General features: G+C 37.4%; 1 protein-coding gene across 5 annotated transcripts in view; it reads right to left on the reverse strand.

Annotated features, from left to right (window-relative positions):
* Nucleotides 1–21,346, reverse strand: part of CDKAL1 (CDKAL1 threonylcarbamoyladenosine tRNA methylthiotransferase) — a 551,454-nt gene that overhangs the window by 359,219 nt on the left and 170,889 nt on the right. For all 5 annotated transcript variants that reach the window (XM_087820618.1, XM_087820616.1, XM_087820619.1 and 2 more), the window contains one exon: nucleotides 1,603–1,723. In XM_087820618.1, the coding sequence (XP_087676744.1) occupies nucleotides 1,603–1,723 (121 nt within the window). The remainder of the gene's footprint in view (nucleotides 1–1,602; nucleotides 1,724–21,346) is intronic.

The following is a 21,346-nucleotide window of genomic DNA, read 5'->3' on the forward strand; positions in this document are numbered from 1 at the left end:
CTGGCACCTCCGAGTTCCCAAGCACAGGCACTGACCACACAGCCCCAGTGACCTCATTCACTCACCCCCTCCAACTACAGCTTCTTTTTCACTTCGTATTTCTATCCCCAATCAGTCTCGGGAACTTCCAAATGTGCGGTTACAAATAACTCTACCAGAGTACGACAAAGCCCATGTTTTTGTTTTTGTTTTTTTAAGTCCTCACCTGAGGATATGTTTGTTGATTTTAGAGAGAGAGAAAGGGAGAGAGAAACATCAGTGTGAGAGAAACAATGATCAGTAGCCTCCCATACGCACCCCGACTGGGGGTCAAACAGGCAACCTAGGTGTGCCCTGACCGGGACGGAGCCCGCAATCTTTTGGTGTAGGGGATGATGCTCCAGCCAACCGAGCCACCCGGCCAGGGCACAAAGCCCATGTTCTCACCATTGCGACAACCTGCTGCTATCCTTGCTTTGCATCCCACAGCTACCACTCAGGCCCTCCCTCCCTCCTGGCTGGGATGCTGACGGCCTCCTAAGTGCTCTCCCCGGACCCAGCTATCTTCCAGACCCAACCCACATTACAACCTAGTCCCAGAATAACCTCCCTGATGCCTAAATGTGGTTATTCCTCACCTCTGCTCCAGGCTTAGGGGCTCTCCTTTTCCTTTACCACTGAATTAAATATAAACAGATTCTTCACACAAAAGATAATTTATCACACTTTTCCTTACATATACTGAAAAGTCCAGACAAACTGGACAAAATTATCTACTTCATGAACAACTATATGGTTCACTCCTATGCCTCAGATTCTTTTCCCTACCTACAATTTTCTCTCATACCTATCCTACCCTTGGAGCCTTGCATGCCAAAGGAAATTAAGATTGCAAATGATATTAAGGCTGCAAATCGGCTGACATTAAAATAGAAAAAGAATCCTGTATTATTCAGGTGTCCCCAATGAATCACAATATAATGACTTAAAAGTGGAAAAGTCAGAATCAGAAGGAAATGTGACTATTGAAGACACAAAGAAATACAATGTGCTGGCTTTGAAGATGGAAGGAGGAGACCAGAAGCAAGAAATATAGTGAAAAAAGCAAGTGAACAAGAATTCTCCCCAATACCCTTGATTTGAGCAGAGTAAGACATGTGTTAGACTTCTGACCTCCAGAACCAAAAGAGTAACATTTTCAAATATGATTTTCAGGTACTTAATAATCAAAACAGGACTAGTACCTGGGGCAATAGTTACTATAACCCTATTGAAAAAAAATAGTACAAAATGAAGAGCAATGTTAACCATTTCCCACAATAAAATACTCTTTCTAAAAAAATTTTAACCAAGGGCGCAGCTATAAAATGAAATTCGTGTTAATTATCAAAATGGAGAACTTATGATAATATTAATCAAAGATATAAAACCTTGCTGCAAATGTAATTTGTATACAGGGAACATTTTAGTGGGAACTATAATCACTTGCTACAGAGCTTTTTCATTTTTCTTTCCCATGAAAATGTACAACTACTTTTCTATGTCAAATGTCCAAGGGAAAAAACACCACTGAATTCATGGAGTATACTGAATATTTTATGAGGAAGTTGGAGAGCAGCTTACCCAGTATTGATGGAAATGATTTCTATCAGTGGATTCTTCCTAATCTTCGGCAAATCCAACGGTGCTCCCCCCAACCGTTTCCCATTATCCTTCCTCTGACCCAGCAGTCTCACAGAGTGGCCTTCAAATAAAGCATATCAGCATACATTAGCACGAGTCACACAATTTCACTTTAATTTACTGCGTTCACAAATGTATTAATATTTGCATTTAGCTTTTTCTTTTATGAGAGAAAAAAAAAGAAAACCTAGAGAAGATGTGATCGTTGAACCTAAGAAATACTGCCAATGGGAAAAACAGCTGTGTTCGCGTCCTATGGTCAAAAGTGCTTTGCTTATAATATTGGCACATTTTACTGTACAGATGAGAGAAACAGAAATATTCTCAGAATGTCTTTCCACAAGGTATAATGCTCACTAGCAGAGACCAGATACTTATAGGAAGCAGGATGGGTTCACATGGGCACTAGGCATGCTGGCCAATTTTGGACTACAAGGGGGAAAAATGCAAAAGCAGATTATCTGCTCAAAGAAAAATGGTAAATCAAAGAAGTGAAGAATAAACAATCTGAATTTTTTAAAAATATATTTTTATTGATTTCAGAGAGAGGAAGGGAGAGGCTGAGAGAGATAGAACATCAATGATGAGAGGCAGCCATTGATCAGCTGCCTCCTGCAAGCCCCCTGCTGGGGATCGAGCCCACAACCCGGGCATGTGCCCTGAGCGGGAATCGAATCTCAGTCTCCTGGATCCTAGGTCAATGCTCAACCACTGAATCACACCAGCAAGGCAACAAGCTGAAATTTTTAAAACAAATAATCCACTTTAGGACTGGGTTTTTTAAGAAACAAGTGTTTCTGAACTTATTTTAAAAAAACATACAAAAGAAAATTAGACCATTACTAAAGCCATTAAAATTTTAATAATTTAAAAATTTTGAGTTAATTGCAAATTGTAGAAAAGACGAAAGAATAATACAAAGAATTCCACCCCCTTCAGGTTCTCCAATTATTATTTTCTGTGTGTACTTTGTCATTTACTCATTATATACATACACATTATTTTTTATAACTTTACTAAGGTACATCCTATAAAATTTACCCTGTGAATAAACAATTCAATTATTTGAAATAAATGTATACATTTGTGCAATCATCACAAAAACCCAGTTTTAGAGCATTTCTATCACCCCAAAATTCCCTCAAGCTTATTTATAGTCTTTCCCTGCTCCCATACCAAATATACGACACTATTAATCTGTTGACCAACTGATGACATTTGGATCGTTTCCAATTAATACCTATTATAATAATGTTTCTATGAATATTTGCATGCAAGTTTTCATGTGGATATATGTTTTCATTTCTCATGGACAGATTCTTATGAGTGGAATCGCTGGGTCACGTCGTAAATTTATATTTAACTTTATAAGAAAAAACCTGTTTTCTGAAGTGATGATACCATTTCATAACCCACCTGCAATATATGTGGGTTTCTCACATTGTAACATTTTTTACAACAGCCATTCTCGTGGGTGTGTAGTGGTATATTATTGTGGTTTGAATGACTATGCATTTCTATAATGACTTATGATGCTGAGTAACTTTTCATGTGATTATTAGCCAACTTTATGTTCTGTTTGGTAAAATGCTGTGTTAATTTTATGTGTCAACTTGACAGGGCCACAGGATGCCCAGACTTCTAGTCAAATATTATTTTGGGTGCATCTGTGATGGTATTTCTGGATGAAACTGACATTTGAATCAGTAAACTAAGTAAAGCAAATTGCTCTTCCTAACACTGGTGAGTCTAACCCAACCAATCGAAGACCCAAATAGAACAAAAGTGTTAGTAGGAAGGAACTCCTCCTGCCTGACTGCAGAGCTAGGTCATTGGTCTCTGCCAGCCTTCAGACTCAGACTGGAATATCAGCTCTTAATTCTCGTGGCTGCCCAGTTGCAGACTAGAGCTTACCCCATCAGCTCTCCTGATTCACAGGCCTTTGAACTTGGACTGAAACTACACATCAGCTCTCCCAGGTCTTCAGCTTGCTGACTTCAAATCTTGGGAAATTCTCAGCCTCCATAATGGTGTGAGCCAATTCCTTATAATACATCTCCTTATAAACACACACACACACACATTGGTTCTGTTCTTTACTAATAAAAATGTCTAATCTAGAACTTTGCCAAAATTTTAATTGGAGTGTTTGTCTTATTACTGAGTTGTAAGAATTCTTTATATGTTCTTCTTACAAGAGCTTAATTAGATATATGATTTTCTTTTCTCACAATCTATCACATTGATGATAATATCTTTTGAAAAGTAAATGTTTTTCAATTGAATAAAGTTCAATTTATCAACTGTGTCTTTTATAGTTCATGCTTTTGTTGTTATATCTAAGAACTCTGCCAAGCCCAAGGGCACAAAGATTTCTCCTACATTTTCTTTTAGAAGTTTTACTGTTTTAGCTCTTATATTTATGTCTAGCATCCTCTTTGTTACATTTTGTAGTATAGTAAAGGTCTAAGTTCATTTTTTCCATATGGATGTTCAACTGTCCAAGTGCCATTTCTTTTCCCTCCTCTTCCTTTGTGCTATATGTTGTCATACATATTAACACATAGTTGTATAAACCCCAAAATACACTGGTATAATTATTGTTCTATACAACTGTATGTTTTTAAAGAGGACAATGTGAAAAATATGTATTTATAAGGTACTTTACCCACATAATTACCATTTCTCGCACTCTTCATTTCCTCCTGAGAATTCTAGTTATTACTTGGTACCACATCCTTTCTGCCTGAAGAACTTTTAGTATTTCTTGTAAAGGAAATCTTATAGCTACAAAGTATTTCTATATTTGGAACTGTTTTCATTTTGCTTCATTTGTGAAGGATAGATACCTTGCTGGATATAGAATTGTTAGTTGATAGTTTTTTTTTCTGTGAGTATTAAATATATCATTCCACTGCTTTTGACCTTTCTTGCTTCTGATGAGAAGCCAATTATTCATCTTACTATTGTTCCCCTCTACATAAAGTGTCACTTCTTTCTTATGCTTCCAAATTTTCTCAGTCTTTCAATTGTTTGAGTTTAATGTGGCTAGGTGTGGATCTCTGTGATTTTCCTACATGCAATTCATGTAGCTTTTTGGATCCACAGAGTAATGTTTTCCATAAAGTTTGGGAAGTTTTCATCCAGTATTCTTTTTTTTCCTGTGTCCTCTCCTTCTGTGACTCCCATGAGACACTTGTTGGTGTGCTATATGTTGTCCCTCAGGTCTCTGAAGTACTGTTCATGCTCTTCTGTTTTTCAGATTGGTTAATTTTCTACTGGTCTATCCTCACATTTACTGCTTGCTTTCTTCTGCCACCTCAAACCTGCAATTGAACTCCTCTAATAACTTTCATTTCAGTTACTATACTTTTTAACTCTAGATTTCTATTGGTTCTTTTCATAATTTCTACCTGTTTATAATTCTGTATTCAAGTCACTGTCGATATTCTTTACTTAAAAACTTAGCATGGACCCACTTAGTGCTTGGAAGTCTTTGCTAAATCGAACAATTTTGCTAAATCAAAGACAATTTGTATTGACTTCAGTTTTTCCTTAAATATGGTTTTATATATTGTGTCTTTGAGTGTATCATAACACTTCGGTCATACATTTGTTCAAACATCTTGAACCAGTAAGATTTCTCCTATTTGCTGATGGATCTCTGTATGAGCTGGTAATAGCATTGAAAGCTAGGGCCATTTTCAAGTCTGCCCCAACTTTTACTTTCTCCCAGATTTTCCTGGGTCCTCTCCTACCTCCTCTGGATGTGCATGTAGGCTCCAGGGGCAGGTAAGCCCCAGGGTGGACTTGGCCCTCTCCAATCTCTACTGTGCATGTGCACAACCTCCAGTCAGCTTACAGTCTGTAAAGATTTCTGTCGAGCTTTCCATCACTGTCTCATTTCCCAGAAGCCCTAGTTAAATTCCTGGCTAGTCCACCTGTCCACTGTGCCAAACAGGCCCGCAACTTCAGCAGGGTAGAACCACGACTCTCCCTGTCACTTGCCATCAAAATCTCCACTTTGACAATTCTCCAGATCAACTGAGCTGTCCTGGGAGCAGCAGTAAAGCTGTTGGGTTTCATAGCCTGCTCTGTCCTGTTGAACATCCTTGACCACACAGCTAAGGAAAGTGACAAAGGAAAATGGGAGGAGTCCAAGGAGCAAACACCACAGGCTCATACTGTTCTTACTCAAAGTTCAGGTGTTTTCACAAATAAACACTTCTGTTCGCTGAATGCTTTCAGTTGATTTCCAGAGTGCTGAAATGGTTTGTTTTTAACCATTTATCCAGCTTTATCACTGCTTGTGAAGAGATCTGCTGACTTCCTCACACAATCATGCCACTGCAAATCAAAGCCACCTTCTTAAAAGCAATTATTTAAAACAACTTCAAATATGTATTTACTACAGATATAAGATTCTAAGCAATTATATACATCTTTCATCACCCCTCATTTCAGAAAGACACATTGTTTAAACATCTCTTATATAGACAGCTTTTCATGACCAGAAGTAATAAAACCATCAGTCATAGCCTTTTTGCACTAATCACTTTAATAAGAAACATTACAGACTTCATTCATTCTGAAAATTCTTGCTCTGATGTAGAAACATAGTTAGAGTCAAGTAAGCATTTGGCATACCAGATTTCACAGATTTTCAAGATAAGTTCAACTCTTCGATCAAATGTCCAGTTAATGAAGAGGTGAGCAAGATTGGCAGGATAACATAATAGTTCTCTGAGAAATGCCAAAAGTTCAATAACGACTATGCAAAGGCATGCTATTTTCATACGAGCGTGAGACAAATTTCATTATATCCTGCTAAGACTTCAGAAATACGCAGCCTACTCTAATAACATTTGATAAATTATTCATCTTCACTATCTACATGCAAATAAAGGAACATATCTCTGCCTGATGATATAATGAGTTATTTTCCAATCCGATGATTCATTAAAGAGTGGCAGACCTAACAAGACTGTTGATTTTTTTTTAGAAAACACTGAAAATATAGTACAAAGTAGAAAATAACATAAAAATACCTCATTATATCTAGCCAACAAGGAGAGGAAAGAAATGGAAGCAACCACAGAACAATCATCTTTTTTAAAAAATGGACTAGCAGAATAAAATTTTTATTGTTATACTGAAAAAAGTTTTATGTTATTAACCAATGTTACCCCAGTAAGTTTAATGTAAATAAATATATAGATAAAAATTCTTTTTCAAACAAAATTTCTGTTTCAAATTAACTCCATAACTCTGTAGACCACAGAAAAACACATATACTGAAAATCATTACCTATCATATGTGCAGTTAGAAATACTGTTACTATCTAAAACAAACTTGAATTTGACAGAACAAAAAATAAAACAGTAAAAGATTCTTCACAATGGCATGTCTCTGGGAAGCACAGGAGAAGAGGTAGGGGCTGAAGAGCAGGGAAACGAGCTGAAACAGACCTGCTATATTTGTGGAGGGACTGTGCAGCAAGGACCACAGTCACACTCACACACTCCTTCTTTGTCTGGTCCCCTCTGGTTAGCCACTGGTGCCTGGCGCTGTGATGAAAAAGGAATCGCTCCTCAATGAATACTGATTTATTTTGTGACTACTATGAATTTCATCACCTGAAGTGGCTAGATTGAAGAGAAAGGGAGAAAAAAAGAACCCAGAACAACAGAGTTTGAAAGAAAAAGAGTGAAAATATCAGTTCTTACATCATTTCAATCACACATAACAAGAAATTAAAGGAGGAAGTATTAATACAACAGATGGGAAGAAAGATGCTCAGTGTGACCAGATCAACTCATAATAACATGAGACCACTGAGGAGACAGTGGTAAAGATATAAATTGATTAAAACAGAGATATGCAATTTTAATACAAGGATGAAAACAGAAGATCGCCTCAGATTTAGAATGAGATACTCAAACATTATATTTCTGATATCTTTTATCTTTTCCTTTTTAAATGGAAGTTCACATTTCATCTCCTCTAAATAATGGTCAAGTGTATCTCGGTAGGTTTATTAACCATCTTTAATAAACGGCTCTCTAAGTGGTTACTTACAAGTGTCACAAAAAAGTCAGCCCTGCTCAAACAAATTTAATTTTAAGCCTGAGGCTTTCAGCACTTATTTATAAATCAGCTACAAAAACTGATTCTGAGCTGGTTTTTACATTTGACCTAAACCACTAAAGAATGCTAGTAAACCATTTCATCAGCTAAAACAATTATATATTATAAAATTTTGAACCAAAAGCTAGTTTTTTAAAAATATAATTCACTATTATATGCATATTTTTGAATTCATAATAAAAAAAAAACCTATGTGGAAAAAAACAAACCAGTCATTTTTGCACAATAATTGCTATACTAGCTGAATCAATATTCAATGTGCCTATGAATGTTCAAAAGCAAAAAATCTTTTCCAAACCCCACAGTGCTAACTGCATTGCACATTACTGGAGCTGAGGGAAAACATCCCGTCCACAAGTAGAGCCTGGTGTGTCAGCAGGTCAGGAAGCCAATAATGGTCATTCACAGACAGAAAAGAACCAACCCCTGAAACATAAGCACATATGTTGAGCTACAAAACATGTATTTATTAATTATGCTTCTACACACAAACCAATCTGTCCTCCTTTAGTTCCTAAAGCTGAAGTGGTTTGTACAAATTAGCTTTAGAACTTTATAGAAGCAGCAGTGATCTGGCAACTTGGACTCCAATTGCTTACTTTTTTCCCCTTTAATTTCTTTTTGTTCTAAAATGGCTATAAACAGCCAGACTTTCCTTCAATACTTCATTCCTCCCACCTGATTTTTTTTAATGTTGGGGTTTTTTAACTGATTTTAGAGAGAGAGGAAGGGAAAGGGAGAAATAGAAACATGAATGCATCAACATCGGCTGCCTCCTGCACGCCCCTGCTGGGGATCGAGCTGGAAAGCTGGGCATGTGCCCTGACGGGGAATCGAACAGCAATCTCCTGGCACATAGGTCGATGCTAACCACTAAGCAGCACCGGCCAGGCCCTCCCATCTGATTTTAATGGCCATTCATTGTTTCCTTAACATTTGTCCACCCACCTCTATCACCACCAGAGAGACCTCATGCCAAGTTTTCCTGCTCTCTTACTGCTTTCATTTCAAGCAATTTCACTTCTATTAAGGACACATTCAGAAGACCTGTCTAATCCTGAGCTCTGGGTCTACCTGCTGAAAAACTTCTGAATAAAGCTATCTAACAAGATGCCGGGGGTTGGGGGCAAAGGGCCGGGAGAAGACGGGCAAAAAAGTCAAGCAAGAAGAAGAAAAGAGCAAATGCACTGCAGGTACCAGCTCTCACTTGAGCAAATTTAGTCACATCAATTTGAGTATTATTTAAGAAAATCAGAAAGAAATGCTCAATTAATCTCTTTTCTACAAAAATGCTTGGAACTATTACTTGACATATCCTTCATAGGAATTTTTAACTACTTATTTACAAAGAAAAAGAAAAATGTAGCCATAAGTTTGTCTCTACGATATTCAATGTCATTCGTCATATGTAGGCACCTATCAAGAAAGCAAGCATTCTCTGAAATTCACACTAAAATGTGAGCCTCCCTTGAAATACTTTCATTTTAAGAGAAGAAATCTAAGTTAAACAAAGAAAGTGGGTTAAATGTTGGAAGTCTAGGTTGAAAAACTTTATGGGAAATGCTAGAATTGACTAAACAACACAAGATCATTACAATTCAATTGCCGATTTTAGCTACTAAGATTTCATCAAGTATTAAGAATTTAAATATTAACTCAAACAATGATACCTAGGAAAGATATTAAAATAAAGAAAGAATGTTAAGAATCACTGTCTAAAAAGATAGAATTCAAAGCATGAATCAAAGCAAAGAGAGCCTACAAAGGTACTGATGCTATCGCGTACGTTTCCAGAGTTTAACAAAGCATGAAGAAACCAACACCTGACCTGATGGCCAGGTGAGCTGGAGAGACGCTCAGATAGGGTCACAATACAAAGTTTAAATCCCTAGAATTTTAAGAATTATTTAATAGCAAAACTCTTATTGCACAAAAACAGGTTCTACATTATAATTATAATGATGTAACATTTATGTATGATCCAGAACTCTGGAAGACAGAAAATCGAAAACATTTTTGGAATAAACATTCTTGGGCAATTTTTTCTTCCATATGCACAGCACTGCCAGTACAACGAATAATGACAATTACTCCCGTTTTAATTTCTTTTTGTTCGAAAGGGGCTATAAACAGCCAGACATTCCTGGCTGTAAGGTCATCATATTAAGCAAAGGCTACATATAAAAAATAATCCACAAAAGTGAAATGTCTTCTTACCATAATGGAGACATCTTCTGGAGGCAAACTACCATAAGCATTTAATTTTATGTTTTAATTACATCTTTAATTAATGTACACCTTAATGCGTATATATAACACAAACAAAAGACATAATTAAAACATAAATTATGTTTCAACTATTCAGCTCATTGGCTGTCTTGCTACCACAGGCATTCCTGAATTCTAAATGTGTTAGAAACTAACACATTAGTAGCTAACATTTCTTCCATTTGCACAGCATTGCCAGTACAATGAATAATGACAATTATTCCCCCTTTAATTTCTTTTTGTTCTAAAGGGGTTATAAACAGCCAGACTTTCCTGGCTGTAAAGGTCATCATATTAAGCAAAGGCTACATATAGCAAGTAATCCACAAAAGCAAAATGTCTTCTTACCCAAATGGAGACATATTCTGGAGGCAAATTACCATAAGCATTTAATTTTATGCTTTACGTCTTTTGTAAGCAGATATACTTTTTATGACAGTGGGAGTTGACAGTGTCAACTGATTTTTCACAATTTACATCAAGTGTACATCAAACACTCAAAAATTAAAGCAGTCCCATGTCGATAATGCCACACTAGTACAGACCCTTAAAAGAACTCCTCGGGTCACTGGCTGTCTTGCTACCACAGGCATTCCTGAATTCTAAATGCATTAAGCAGCTCCAAGGCTTTAGAGTTTACAGCACTAAGGCTATGTATGTTTCGGTTTCAGTATGTAAAGCATCCATGGGAGCAATGAAGAACTTAATCATTGCTCAGCCTCAAACCTCTATTCCCAAGATCACTATACCAAGAGATAAAAGCAGAGATAGCAGACCTTACAATAGATGACATCCAAGCAGCTACAAAATAACATTAAAATACAAGACATAAGGAACTCATAAGCCACATTTGACTTTTAAAAACTGAAGCTCAAATTCCCACTTTAAATCAGGAATGAAAATTTCAAGTTTCCTCCTGCTATTATTCAACTCAAGTTACCATAAAATGTGACAGAGGAGAGATGGGAAGCAGAGAAAGTTAGAAAGTTGTCCCATCTATGAACCTTAAAAAATGCCTGTCTGTCCTTATTGTGTTTCATTTCCTCACTGTGATGAGCGGAACACATTTGCACTGCGGGCAGTAGTACAAAGGCAATCGAAATGGGAGGAGGTTAGGGAAGGGGGCAGCTGGAGCTTACTTGCTGGCTTTAAATTCACACTCTCTTACATAAGAGCTACCATGGCCCTTCTGTAGAAATGGCAACAATAAAATCAATATAGAAATGTTTAATAAAAACAAAGATGAGCACTTGACATAACACAATACATTAATGCATATACATAACACAAACAAAAGTTTCACCATACTAAACTTTAAAATGTTAAAATGGGGTGATCTTAAAATGGGGTATGAAATATAATTTTATCTATATTGACTTACAACATAAAGACTTCCGAAATATGCCCCTGAAAAAAAAATTATTCTGTCCTGAGCCACCACATCCCTGCTGCCCTAAAAAGGGACTTAAGGTCTCAAGGAAAACAGACTTGTAAACAAATAATTGGAATGAAGTGTCACTGATGGTCTGGTCAATATTTTGGGGAACAGTGAGACACCATGAGGGGTGGTCAAATTTCGGGGAAAGATCAGGAAAGGTGTCAAGGAGGGGTGACTAGAGTGGGAGGCTGAGAGAGCAGGACAAACTTTATATACATGACTATATATATCACAGTACATTTGACACAATACTACTAATAACAAGCACAGTGCTTTGCTAGAATTCCTGCTTTTGTTCATTTCCCACTTCTTAGAACCAGCCTATCACTAAAACCAACTTCACTGAAAAGACTTACTAAGACTTGGCACAAAGGTGACCCACTTGAAAAACTGTACCTTCAAACATGAAAATGATTCGAAAGATAATTTATGAGGTTAAAATTATGTGGGCCTAAGATGCACTCTTCCTTCTAATCCAAAGACTAGTCAAACATTTATTTTTAAAACTTAATTTTAGGGCATTACAATATTGGTTATGAAATGTTAAAGACTGAAAGTTATCTACATTAAAATCCTTCCAGTTACAGCTTCAATATTTATCTTGTCTACATACAAAGCTAGGATTGAGAACATAGGCCATATCCTTAAAAAATGTGAAGGAATTTTAGTAACCTAATCATTTGTCAGTAAAAACTGCATAAAGTGTGCTTCACATTAAAACCTTCAATAATTACCCTTAAAAAACATACCCCAAAGAATTTTTTCTATAGAATATCTTCTTCTGCCTTTTATTGGTTAGACTAGCTTTTTATTGGTTGCTTACAGTTAAGGAATACTTTTACTTACTCATTTCCTAAATTAAGCATCTTTATAACAAGACTAAAATATTCTATTCACTTTTTTTTTTGTAAATATAACAACTATTTATTAATTCCTTACAAAAAAGTTCTTATGGCCTGGCTGGCATTGCTTAGCGGTTTAGCATCAACCTAGGATCCAGATCACGGTTCGATTCCCGGTCAGGGCACATGCCCGGGTTGCGGGCTCGATCCCCAGTTGGGGGTGTGCAGGAGGCAGTCAACCAATGACTCATCATTGATGTTTCTATCTCTCTCTCCCTCTCCCTTCCTCTCTCTGAAATCAACATTTTTTTTTTTTAAAGAAAAAAAGTTCATATGTTGGCGCAAAATAAAATGGCAAGTAAAACTCAGAGAAAGATTAGGGGGGAAGAGATAAAAAAGGAAACAAGAAATGGGAAGGAACAAAATGTATAAGCAAGAATATGAAAGGGAACTAGAAATGGGTGAGCAGTGACTGGAAACAATAGACTTGAGGAAAGGAAATCATAATAAACGAGCTTTACTTCTCACTTCCTCCATTCAAGGTAAACAGCTTAAGCAAATGTAAAGAACATGGGATTAGAGGACTAGGTTTAAGAGTATATGACACCACTGCCTAGCTGTACAATCAGTGATGCTAGGGTTCCTATGGAGTAAGTTACACAGAACTAAAGACAAGTTAATTACAGTTGCTACTATAATTAATAAAATTGTAATGCTATCAGGACCCATAGTGCTAATGGTGTTTCTCCAAAGCAAGGCCAGGAGATTTTCAAAACTTTCAAACATTATAAGTTAAAGTCAGATCCCATTTATTTATTTATTAAATTTACCTTTATTGTTGAAAGAATTACAGATAGTCCCCTTTTTCCCCCCACTGACCTCTTCTACCCTGCACCCACCCCCTTCCCCAGGCCTTCACCACACTATCGTCTGTGTCCATGGGTTTTGCATATATACATATAAGTTCTTTGGTTAATCTCCCATTTATTTTTAAAGTTCTGGAGGGCTGGGAAATAGGTCACAAATAACTGCATTGATGATGATAAATTTGCAAATGATTTTTAAATGTATAAGTTAAAGTAGATTCAACAACCACATTAAATCACTCACTTGCATCCTGATACAATTTCCTGACTATGAAGAGGGGGAAGAAAGCAGTGGTGTTCCCCGAACTGCAGGTGGTCCTGTGTAAGCCGTAGCACATGTGCCTAGGGAGCCCAGGTAGAGAACCATGGCTGCTTCCCATCCTGGGACACCTGAATGATGCACTCCTTACCCAGCTGTCACAGGGGCTCATGGTGGCAATGAATCTAGGTGAAGGGCCATACGGCAAAATTTCCAACCCTGGGCTCCCCCAGGCTCTGACAAACCACCCTGCCCTCTTCCCTCTCTGGCTAGGAGTCCCCTTCAGTCACCACATCTCTTCCAGGAAACACCCTTGAGAATCACAACTCCAGGTGCTAACTTCACTTTACATTAAATCCACTCAAATTTTCCTCTCCAGCAATCTGTCATCAAGACTAAAACTGTCCGTCTCAAAGTCCTGAAGATAAGCCTCGCCCAGGGTTGAACTAAAAGTTGCTTCAAAGAAGCACAAAACTCTTTAAGCACTGGGAAGTGGTGTCTATCATCACCCAGGATGGCATAACAACTGCATGGGGTCAAGGCCAAGGAGTCAGAGAACAGTGCTTTCCTCGAGACCCTCTCCCCTGGAGAACACAGAGATACAGCAAAGAAAAGTGCATGGCATGTCTGCCACAAACATCTTCAACTTCATTTCAGAGGCAAGGGGAAAGAAAAATAAAACATAACATGTGGAGATTAGGATGAGAGAAAAAGCTAGTCCCATTTGAATACCTTTTCCTAGAGATCACTATCCAAAATGTCAGTATTTCCTTCTAATGTCAGACTCTGAAACGGCTTTATATTGCAGACTCGAATATTCCTAGACTTTCTGAGTTGAAGGTACCTTCCAGGTCATAACAATTTACAGCACAGGAAACAGAGAACCAGAGAGATTGTGTGGGTTGTTAAATCTGACCTGTTAGCAAGAAAACAAGTGTTTCAGCACAGCTCTGCGTACTCTCAGTCTAGGAGTCTTACCTGTCAGAAGCAGACAGTGCAGCTAAAAGTAATGGTGCACTTGAATTTTCAGTTACAATAAAGATTTAGTGTGTTAGGAACCATCTTTTATAAGGACATTTCAATTACTATTTCTTTATTACTCAATAAAATGTACGCTTTGTTATAAAACAGCAGTACTGATAAACTTCTTAAAAATCCATCCATAGTTGATATTCTAACTAGAGAGTCTGCAAATTAGTTTTCCCCCCTCAAACTAATAAGGAAACGAAATTGGTATTTATTCTTGCTCAGAAGTAATTGCTACATATATGCTATAAGCTCTATAGAGTGTTAAAAAAGATGTACATCTCCAAACATTACATACAAAATGTTAAAATCAATTCAGCATTCTTTCTCTACATCGATTACTAACAATATTAGGTTTGCTAAGTAAAGGTAACATCACCTAATAACATCCTACTGATGAAGTAAAATTTTCTGACAAACAAATTTTTCAAGAAACTGAGATAATCAGATTTAAATTTTTTGTCTAGTCACATGTGAGCCATCAAGTTACTCTAAGTTGTCTCACATGCCTGCAATATGACTTTGGTGATAAAAAATATTTGTTTTTAAATAAATTTTTCAAGGATGATCACAATTTTTCTATATATTTTATTTTGCTATGGAAGTTTTAGATATTACATTATACCTCTAAGATGACCTGGTGTACACTTTATATTTCTACCTTTAGGGAACCCGGCTACAAAGTGCTAAAGGAGAATGACCAATACAACACAATTTACTGTTGTGTTAAGTACAGTCACCAAAACACAAAGTACCACAATTAACCTACAACTCCACCCTCTATTTGAAAAATGCAGTGAAGCTTCTAATATTATTTCCTCTACGTTTATATTCCCAACTATTCTCACTACATTTTACTAAACAAAAATAGTAGATTCTTTTAATGAAGACTAAAACTTTCCCACATGCACACTAAAGCAAAGGATATGCATGCAGAGCATGAAAGCAGGGTACCACATGCCCATTCTCTTCAAGTTACTCACAAAAAAGGAATAACATAGTAGGAAACAGCCTTCTACATTAAACAATTTAAGTACATTAAAGTTTCCTTCCTTTATATTATTTTTCATGTTTTCTATGTGAGACTCGAAACAGGATTAATTGATCTACTTGGCATTCTTTACTAAATAATTCCTATTAGAGTAAGTAGAAATGAGAACCTTGGTACTCAGAATTCTTGTTATCTGAAAATAGCAAATATCTGGTGAAAATGATTAATACACAAACTTTAACATCAGGATGTTCCAACTTAATAAACTACTTTACATTAACAGTTTTGACAAAAGTCTAGACTAAATAAAACATTTCTAGAGAATTCAACAATACTTGTAGTCTTGCCTCCATGCAGTCGGCCACAGCACTATCAAGATTTGCAAGAGTTAACGGGGAAGCCCAGTTTCACAGTAGGCACGTCCTTGTTAATATTTACACCAGGAAGAATGGGGCTACGTTACCAGATAGATCAGTGGACCACTAACTGTAGGGCTAGGTCATGAGAAGTCTGAGACGTTCAAGCTTAAAGTAATTTCCTTTCCTGTTTTGAACAATCAAGTCCAGTGAACCACTGTAACTGTGTGTTATGTGAAAACGAAGGCAAAACCATCAACCTAAGGAACTACTCAATGCTATGCACCCTCCCCACCCCAGAATAAAAAAATCAAAAGTTAATGAAATGCCCAAGTCTTCATATAAATAAATCCCATTAATAATAAAAGGTGGTTTCAAACCATAAGGAAAAGCATCTTTAAATAGAAAAGGAAAGACAAGTGATGAACATGTTAAAGCAGTGTACTTAAATTCAAGACAAACCAAAACATGAAACACTCTGAAGTGACCATAAAGCAGCAGGACCCACCTGGGGGACCTGTCTGAACGTTTATTTGAATTTTAAAAGCTTTGATGGCTGAAAAAATATTACACAAAGTTAAAGTTACTTAACTGCTTTTATCCAAAAAGAAAAGTAAACATGATGACAATTTACCATGATTAAAACAGACTCAAGGGCATCTACTGTATATTTTCTACAAGATACGTAATACTGTTGTTCACTGTGTGTGTGGCTGGAAACAGGACTGACAACTTGGCTAATAAAGTTATGATGCCATAGAAATACAGACAAGAAATGACATGGTGGTTTCTCTAACAGACAGTCCTTTCCAGTCATCATTTCAAACAAGATACAGAAAAAAGTGATGTGAAAAAGCAATCGAAATCCTATGGTAGAACTTTGCTGCTTGGTTATAAAGAAATGTGCCTATTCTTACTTCTGAAAATACTATGTTTACTGAAAACAAATATTGAAAATGCAAAAGTACTTTTGTAGTATAATATTATCACAGATGTGAAATATCCATTATCCAAGCTCAAGTTCCTTAATCATTATGCTGGGCAAACATCCTCAAGTCCCTCTCCACTGGACTCTGCAGGGCAGTCCCCCATGACTAACAATGACGAAACCACGCTTTATATAGTTCTGCCTTCCAGTCTCAATTTACAAAGAATTTATGCTCTGAATTAGCATCAAATGCAAAGTACAAAACCTGACAGAGTGAAGATTAATAGCAATGTGTTAAATAAGAAAGAGCTGTTTGGTGAAGTACCCTAGGAATTTAGATAAGTCTAATCCAAGATCGCATCAATTACTGAGAAGTTGAGGAAAACAGAAAATCAATTAAGCTTGCAGACTGTACCATATTGGGAAAGTCTTGAATTACCAACACTGGAGGCATTTGGAATTAGAATGAATAAAATGCCAGAAAATATATTAATAACAATAGAGACCTCTTTTATTAGAGGTTGACTGGGGAAGAAATATGACGTAATAGTAAAAACATTTTTCTAATTTCAATAGGCAATATTTACTTGCATTCATTTGGTTTAAATTATCCAGTTAGGCCACCTTTTACAGAGAATATTTGTTTTGCTTTGAGGACTTCATGTACACATATCAGAGGTAAAGATTTATATTCCCTTCAGAGCTTTCATACAAAAAATTTTAATGATCTTGTAAACCAAGAATAAGGTCTATGTGAGTATTTTTTAAAAGAAATGAATTTAAATCCTTTAAACACTGTATTTCTTCCCTTAGATTCAGTTACATATCTTGTTGCATTTTTAAGATGATACAGAGAAAATCCTAAATTCATAAATCTGGTCTCTCCCAAAACAAATGTTATAAAATGGGTGAAATTTTCAGGCCACTACTGAAATGGTGAGGTTTCATTCAAAACTTGAAATTTTCATTTTGTTCCAACTAAATGGAATATACTTTGCATGGCTTTATGTTAATTACAAGAGATTTAAATGCTTTCAGCATCAATGTATCTGATTAATACATTTTCTAAAACATTACTTGGTATAGCATAAGGATAGCAATAAAAAGAATGCAAACAGGCTGTGGAAGGGGCTGTCTGTCCAAATCCCCTTCAAGGAAGACATATGAAGAGAGCCCAACAGGAATCAAATGTGAAAACAAGACAGTTATGGCAAAATCCTCTTGTCAGGCTGTATTCCATCTGGCCCTTCTGGGCAGAGTCTTGCTTCTCCACAGAGCATTTATCAATCAGGGTCCCAGCAAAGCAGATGGCACACTGCATAATTGAAGAGATTTTAATAAAGGGACTATTGACTAAAGTTTGGCAAGGTTAGCAAAACCAAGCAAAGACAATGTGGTACTCTAAGGTGAGCAACAATGCAGTGCTGTTTCTATTCCTGGGCCTGCAAAATCAAAGGGAGGGAAGAGTTACGGGAACCTGGATAGACAGATGAGTAGAGGGAGCCACCTGACGGAAGCTGTGGCCCATGGGTGAGAGAAGCAACCAACAGGGGAGAGCAGGGAGGGAGGGGTGAGAAGGAATACATACTCCTGTCTCCTGCTCTGGTCACATCTCCAACCTCCAGTGAGCTAAACCCAATCAGGTGCCAGACAGTGAGGACCTACTGATGCAGTCTACACAGGTCAGCCCCAGGGCAGGCAGCAGGTGGAGAAGGGGGCAGAATCAATCTGGAGGGGCAAACAGACCACATCCACTTCTGTGAGGGACCCTAAGATGAACAGGAAGCAAAGTGCAAATAACAGAACAACAAATGGACAGTAGATGGGGGCAAAAGCTGTACGTATGAAACTGATGGAAGAAAAAGTGGAGACGGCAGGATGCAGTAGGAGGTATTTAAGATCACACTAAGAAGTCCTCGATTAATGTGGTGAGTAACCGGCAACCACTGGAAGACCTATGAAGGAGAGTAAAATAATTTGAGGATAATGGTAGCACTATATACAGTCAGGTTGAAAAGAGAGTCACTGGTAGCAAAAGTCAGGTTATTCCAGTAGTCTAGGTATTAAAGAGATAGTAAGAAATAAACATTAATAGAAGTTGTATTCTGGGTACCTCAAAAGTAGTACCCATTAATTCTCTCCATTTTAAACTGAGAAAATTGAGCCTCAGAAAGTAGTATGTTGAAAGACAACAAACAACTGGTTGCATGCTAAAGGATACCTTATTTCACTAACTTGTGCTGTCTAGGCGAAATATAAGCAATAGAAGTAGAAAGTAAAGAACAGAAGTTCAATGAGAGGCGGTGTTCTCTATTAACCAGTAGGTCTCAGATGAGTCATTTAACTCCTGCCTACCTCAGCTTCCTCATCTGAAAATTAAGGACACCTACAAAATTACTTCTTTCATCTCTAAAATTCTCTCATTGTATTACTGAGACTTAATTCACCAGCCTTCCTACCCTCAAACTAGACCTGCCAATGAACATCCCCCATCAACTTCATCTTCAACTCAACTCTTGCTGTAGACTCCTACAATTAAACCCAACTTCAATTTCTCCAATAAATCCACTCAAGCCCAAACTCCTCAGTGAGAAGCCATCGCTAATTAACCCAACAATGGAGGTAATAAGCCTTCTGTGATACTGTGATATAATAAAAAACATATGTGCAGTTGCCATCCTTGATTCCGGATAGAGTTCCTAAAACTCACAATTTCCTGAGTGATGGGGTGAGTGGAGCATTTTTGTTGTTCATAAGCCGCATTCAACCATATCTGAGTTTATGCTAATGAGGAAATTCTTGGAGGATGGGGGTGGTAACCAGAGGAGCAAACCATATGTTAAGAAGGTTGGAACTTTTAGCCACACACACCCCCACCTCCAGGGAGGGGAGAGGGGCTGGACATTATGTTAAATCACCAATGGCCAATGATTTAATCAATCATGTCTATATAATGAAGCTTCTAGAAAAACTCTAAATGATGGACTTTGGAAGCTTCCAAGTTGGTAAAAGTGCCCTGGCCTGTGTGACTCAATAGCTAGAGTGTCAGCCTGTGCACTGAAGGGTTATAGGTTCGATTCGCGGTCAAGAGCACATAGCTGGGTTGTAGGTTCGACCCCCGGCCCAGTCAGGGTGCATGCAGAAGGCAACCAATTGATGTGTCTCTCTCACTTTGACATTTTTCTCTCTGTCTCTCTGTCTCTCTCCCTTCTACTTGCTCTAAAAATCGATAGAAAAAATATTCTCGGGTGAGGATTAACAAAAAAAATAAAAGTTGGTAAAAGCACTGGGCTGCTGGGAGGGTGGTGCACCAAGAGAGCATGGACGCTCTGCATTCCTGTCCACATACCCTGCCCTATGCATTTCTTCATTTGGATGTTCCTGACTTGTCTTCTTTATAATAAACCAGTAATAGTAAGTAAAAGACTTTCCTAAATTCTGTGAGCTGTTCTAGCAAACTATCAAATCTGAGGAAGGAACCATAGGAATTCAATTTACACTTGATCTGCCAGAAATATAGGTGACAATCTGGACTTGTAATTGACATCTGAAGTGGTGGGCAGCCTTGTACGACAGAGGCCTTAGCCTATGACATCTGCACTGACTGGGTAGCTAGTGTCAGAATTGCTTGGCGTAGAAAACTTATACATTTGGCATCAGAAGTGTTGTGAGGATAAAAAAACATAGTTTACCTTAACTTCTATGATTTCCTATAGAAATTATATCTCTGCAAGCCATTTGGCAGCCTCCTGAGCACAATGTTATTTACTATTCATTGTTTTTTAATAAACTATTTTCTAGAGCAGCTTTAGGTTCACAGCAAAATTAAGCAAAAAATAAAGAGTTGCCATATATCCTTTTGCCCCCACCACACACACACAGCCCTCCCATTATCAATGCCCCCCACCAGAGTGGTATATTTGTTACAATCAAGGAACCTACACCAATAAGTCATCATCACCCAAACTCCACAGTTCACATCACCATTCACTCATTGTGGTATATATTCTATGGGTCTGGACAAATGTATAATGACATGTACCTACCATTAGAGTATCAGACAGAATAGTATCACTGCCCTAAAACAATCCTCTGTACTCCTGCTATTCATCGCTCTCTACCCCGGCACCCAACAAACATTGATGACCCATTGACATTCTTACTATTTCCATAGTTTTACCTTTTCCAGAATGTTATTTGGAGTCACAGAGTATGTAGCCTTTCCAGATTGACTTCTTTCACTTCATAATTTACTTGTAGGTTTCCTCCACATCTTTTCATGGGTTCATAGTTCAATTCTTGTCAGCACTAAATAGCATTCCACCATCTAGGTGTACCAGAGTGTTTTTCTCCAGTCACTGAAGGACATTTTGGTTGCTTCCAAGTTTTTGCAATTATGAATAAAGCTGCTATAAACATCATGTGCAGGTTTTTGTGTGGGCATAAGTTTTCAACTCCGTTGGACAAATACCAAGGAGTGCAACTGCTGGATCATATGGAAACAGTACGTTTAGTTTTGTAAGAACCTGCCAAACTGTTTTGTACTTCCACCAGCAATGAAT

The sequence above is a fragment of the Miniopterus natalensis genome, chromosome 9 (assembly GCF_054644295.1).
Source record: "Miniopterus natalensis isolate mMinNat1 chromosome 9, mMinNat1.hap1, whole genome shotgun sequence".
NCBI lineage: Eukaryota > Metazoa > Chordata > Mammalia > Chiroptera > Miniopteridae > Miniopterus > Miniopterus natalensis.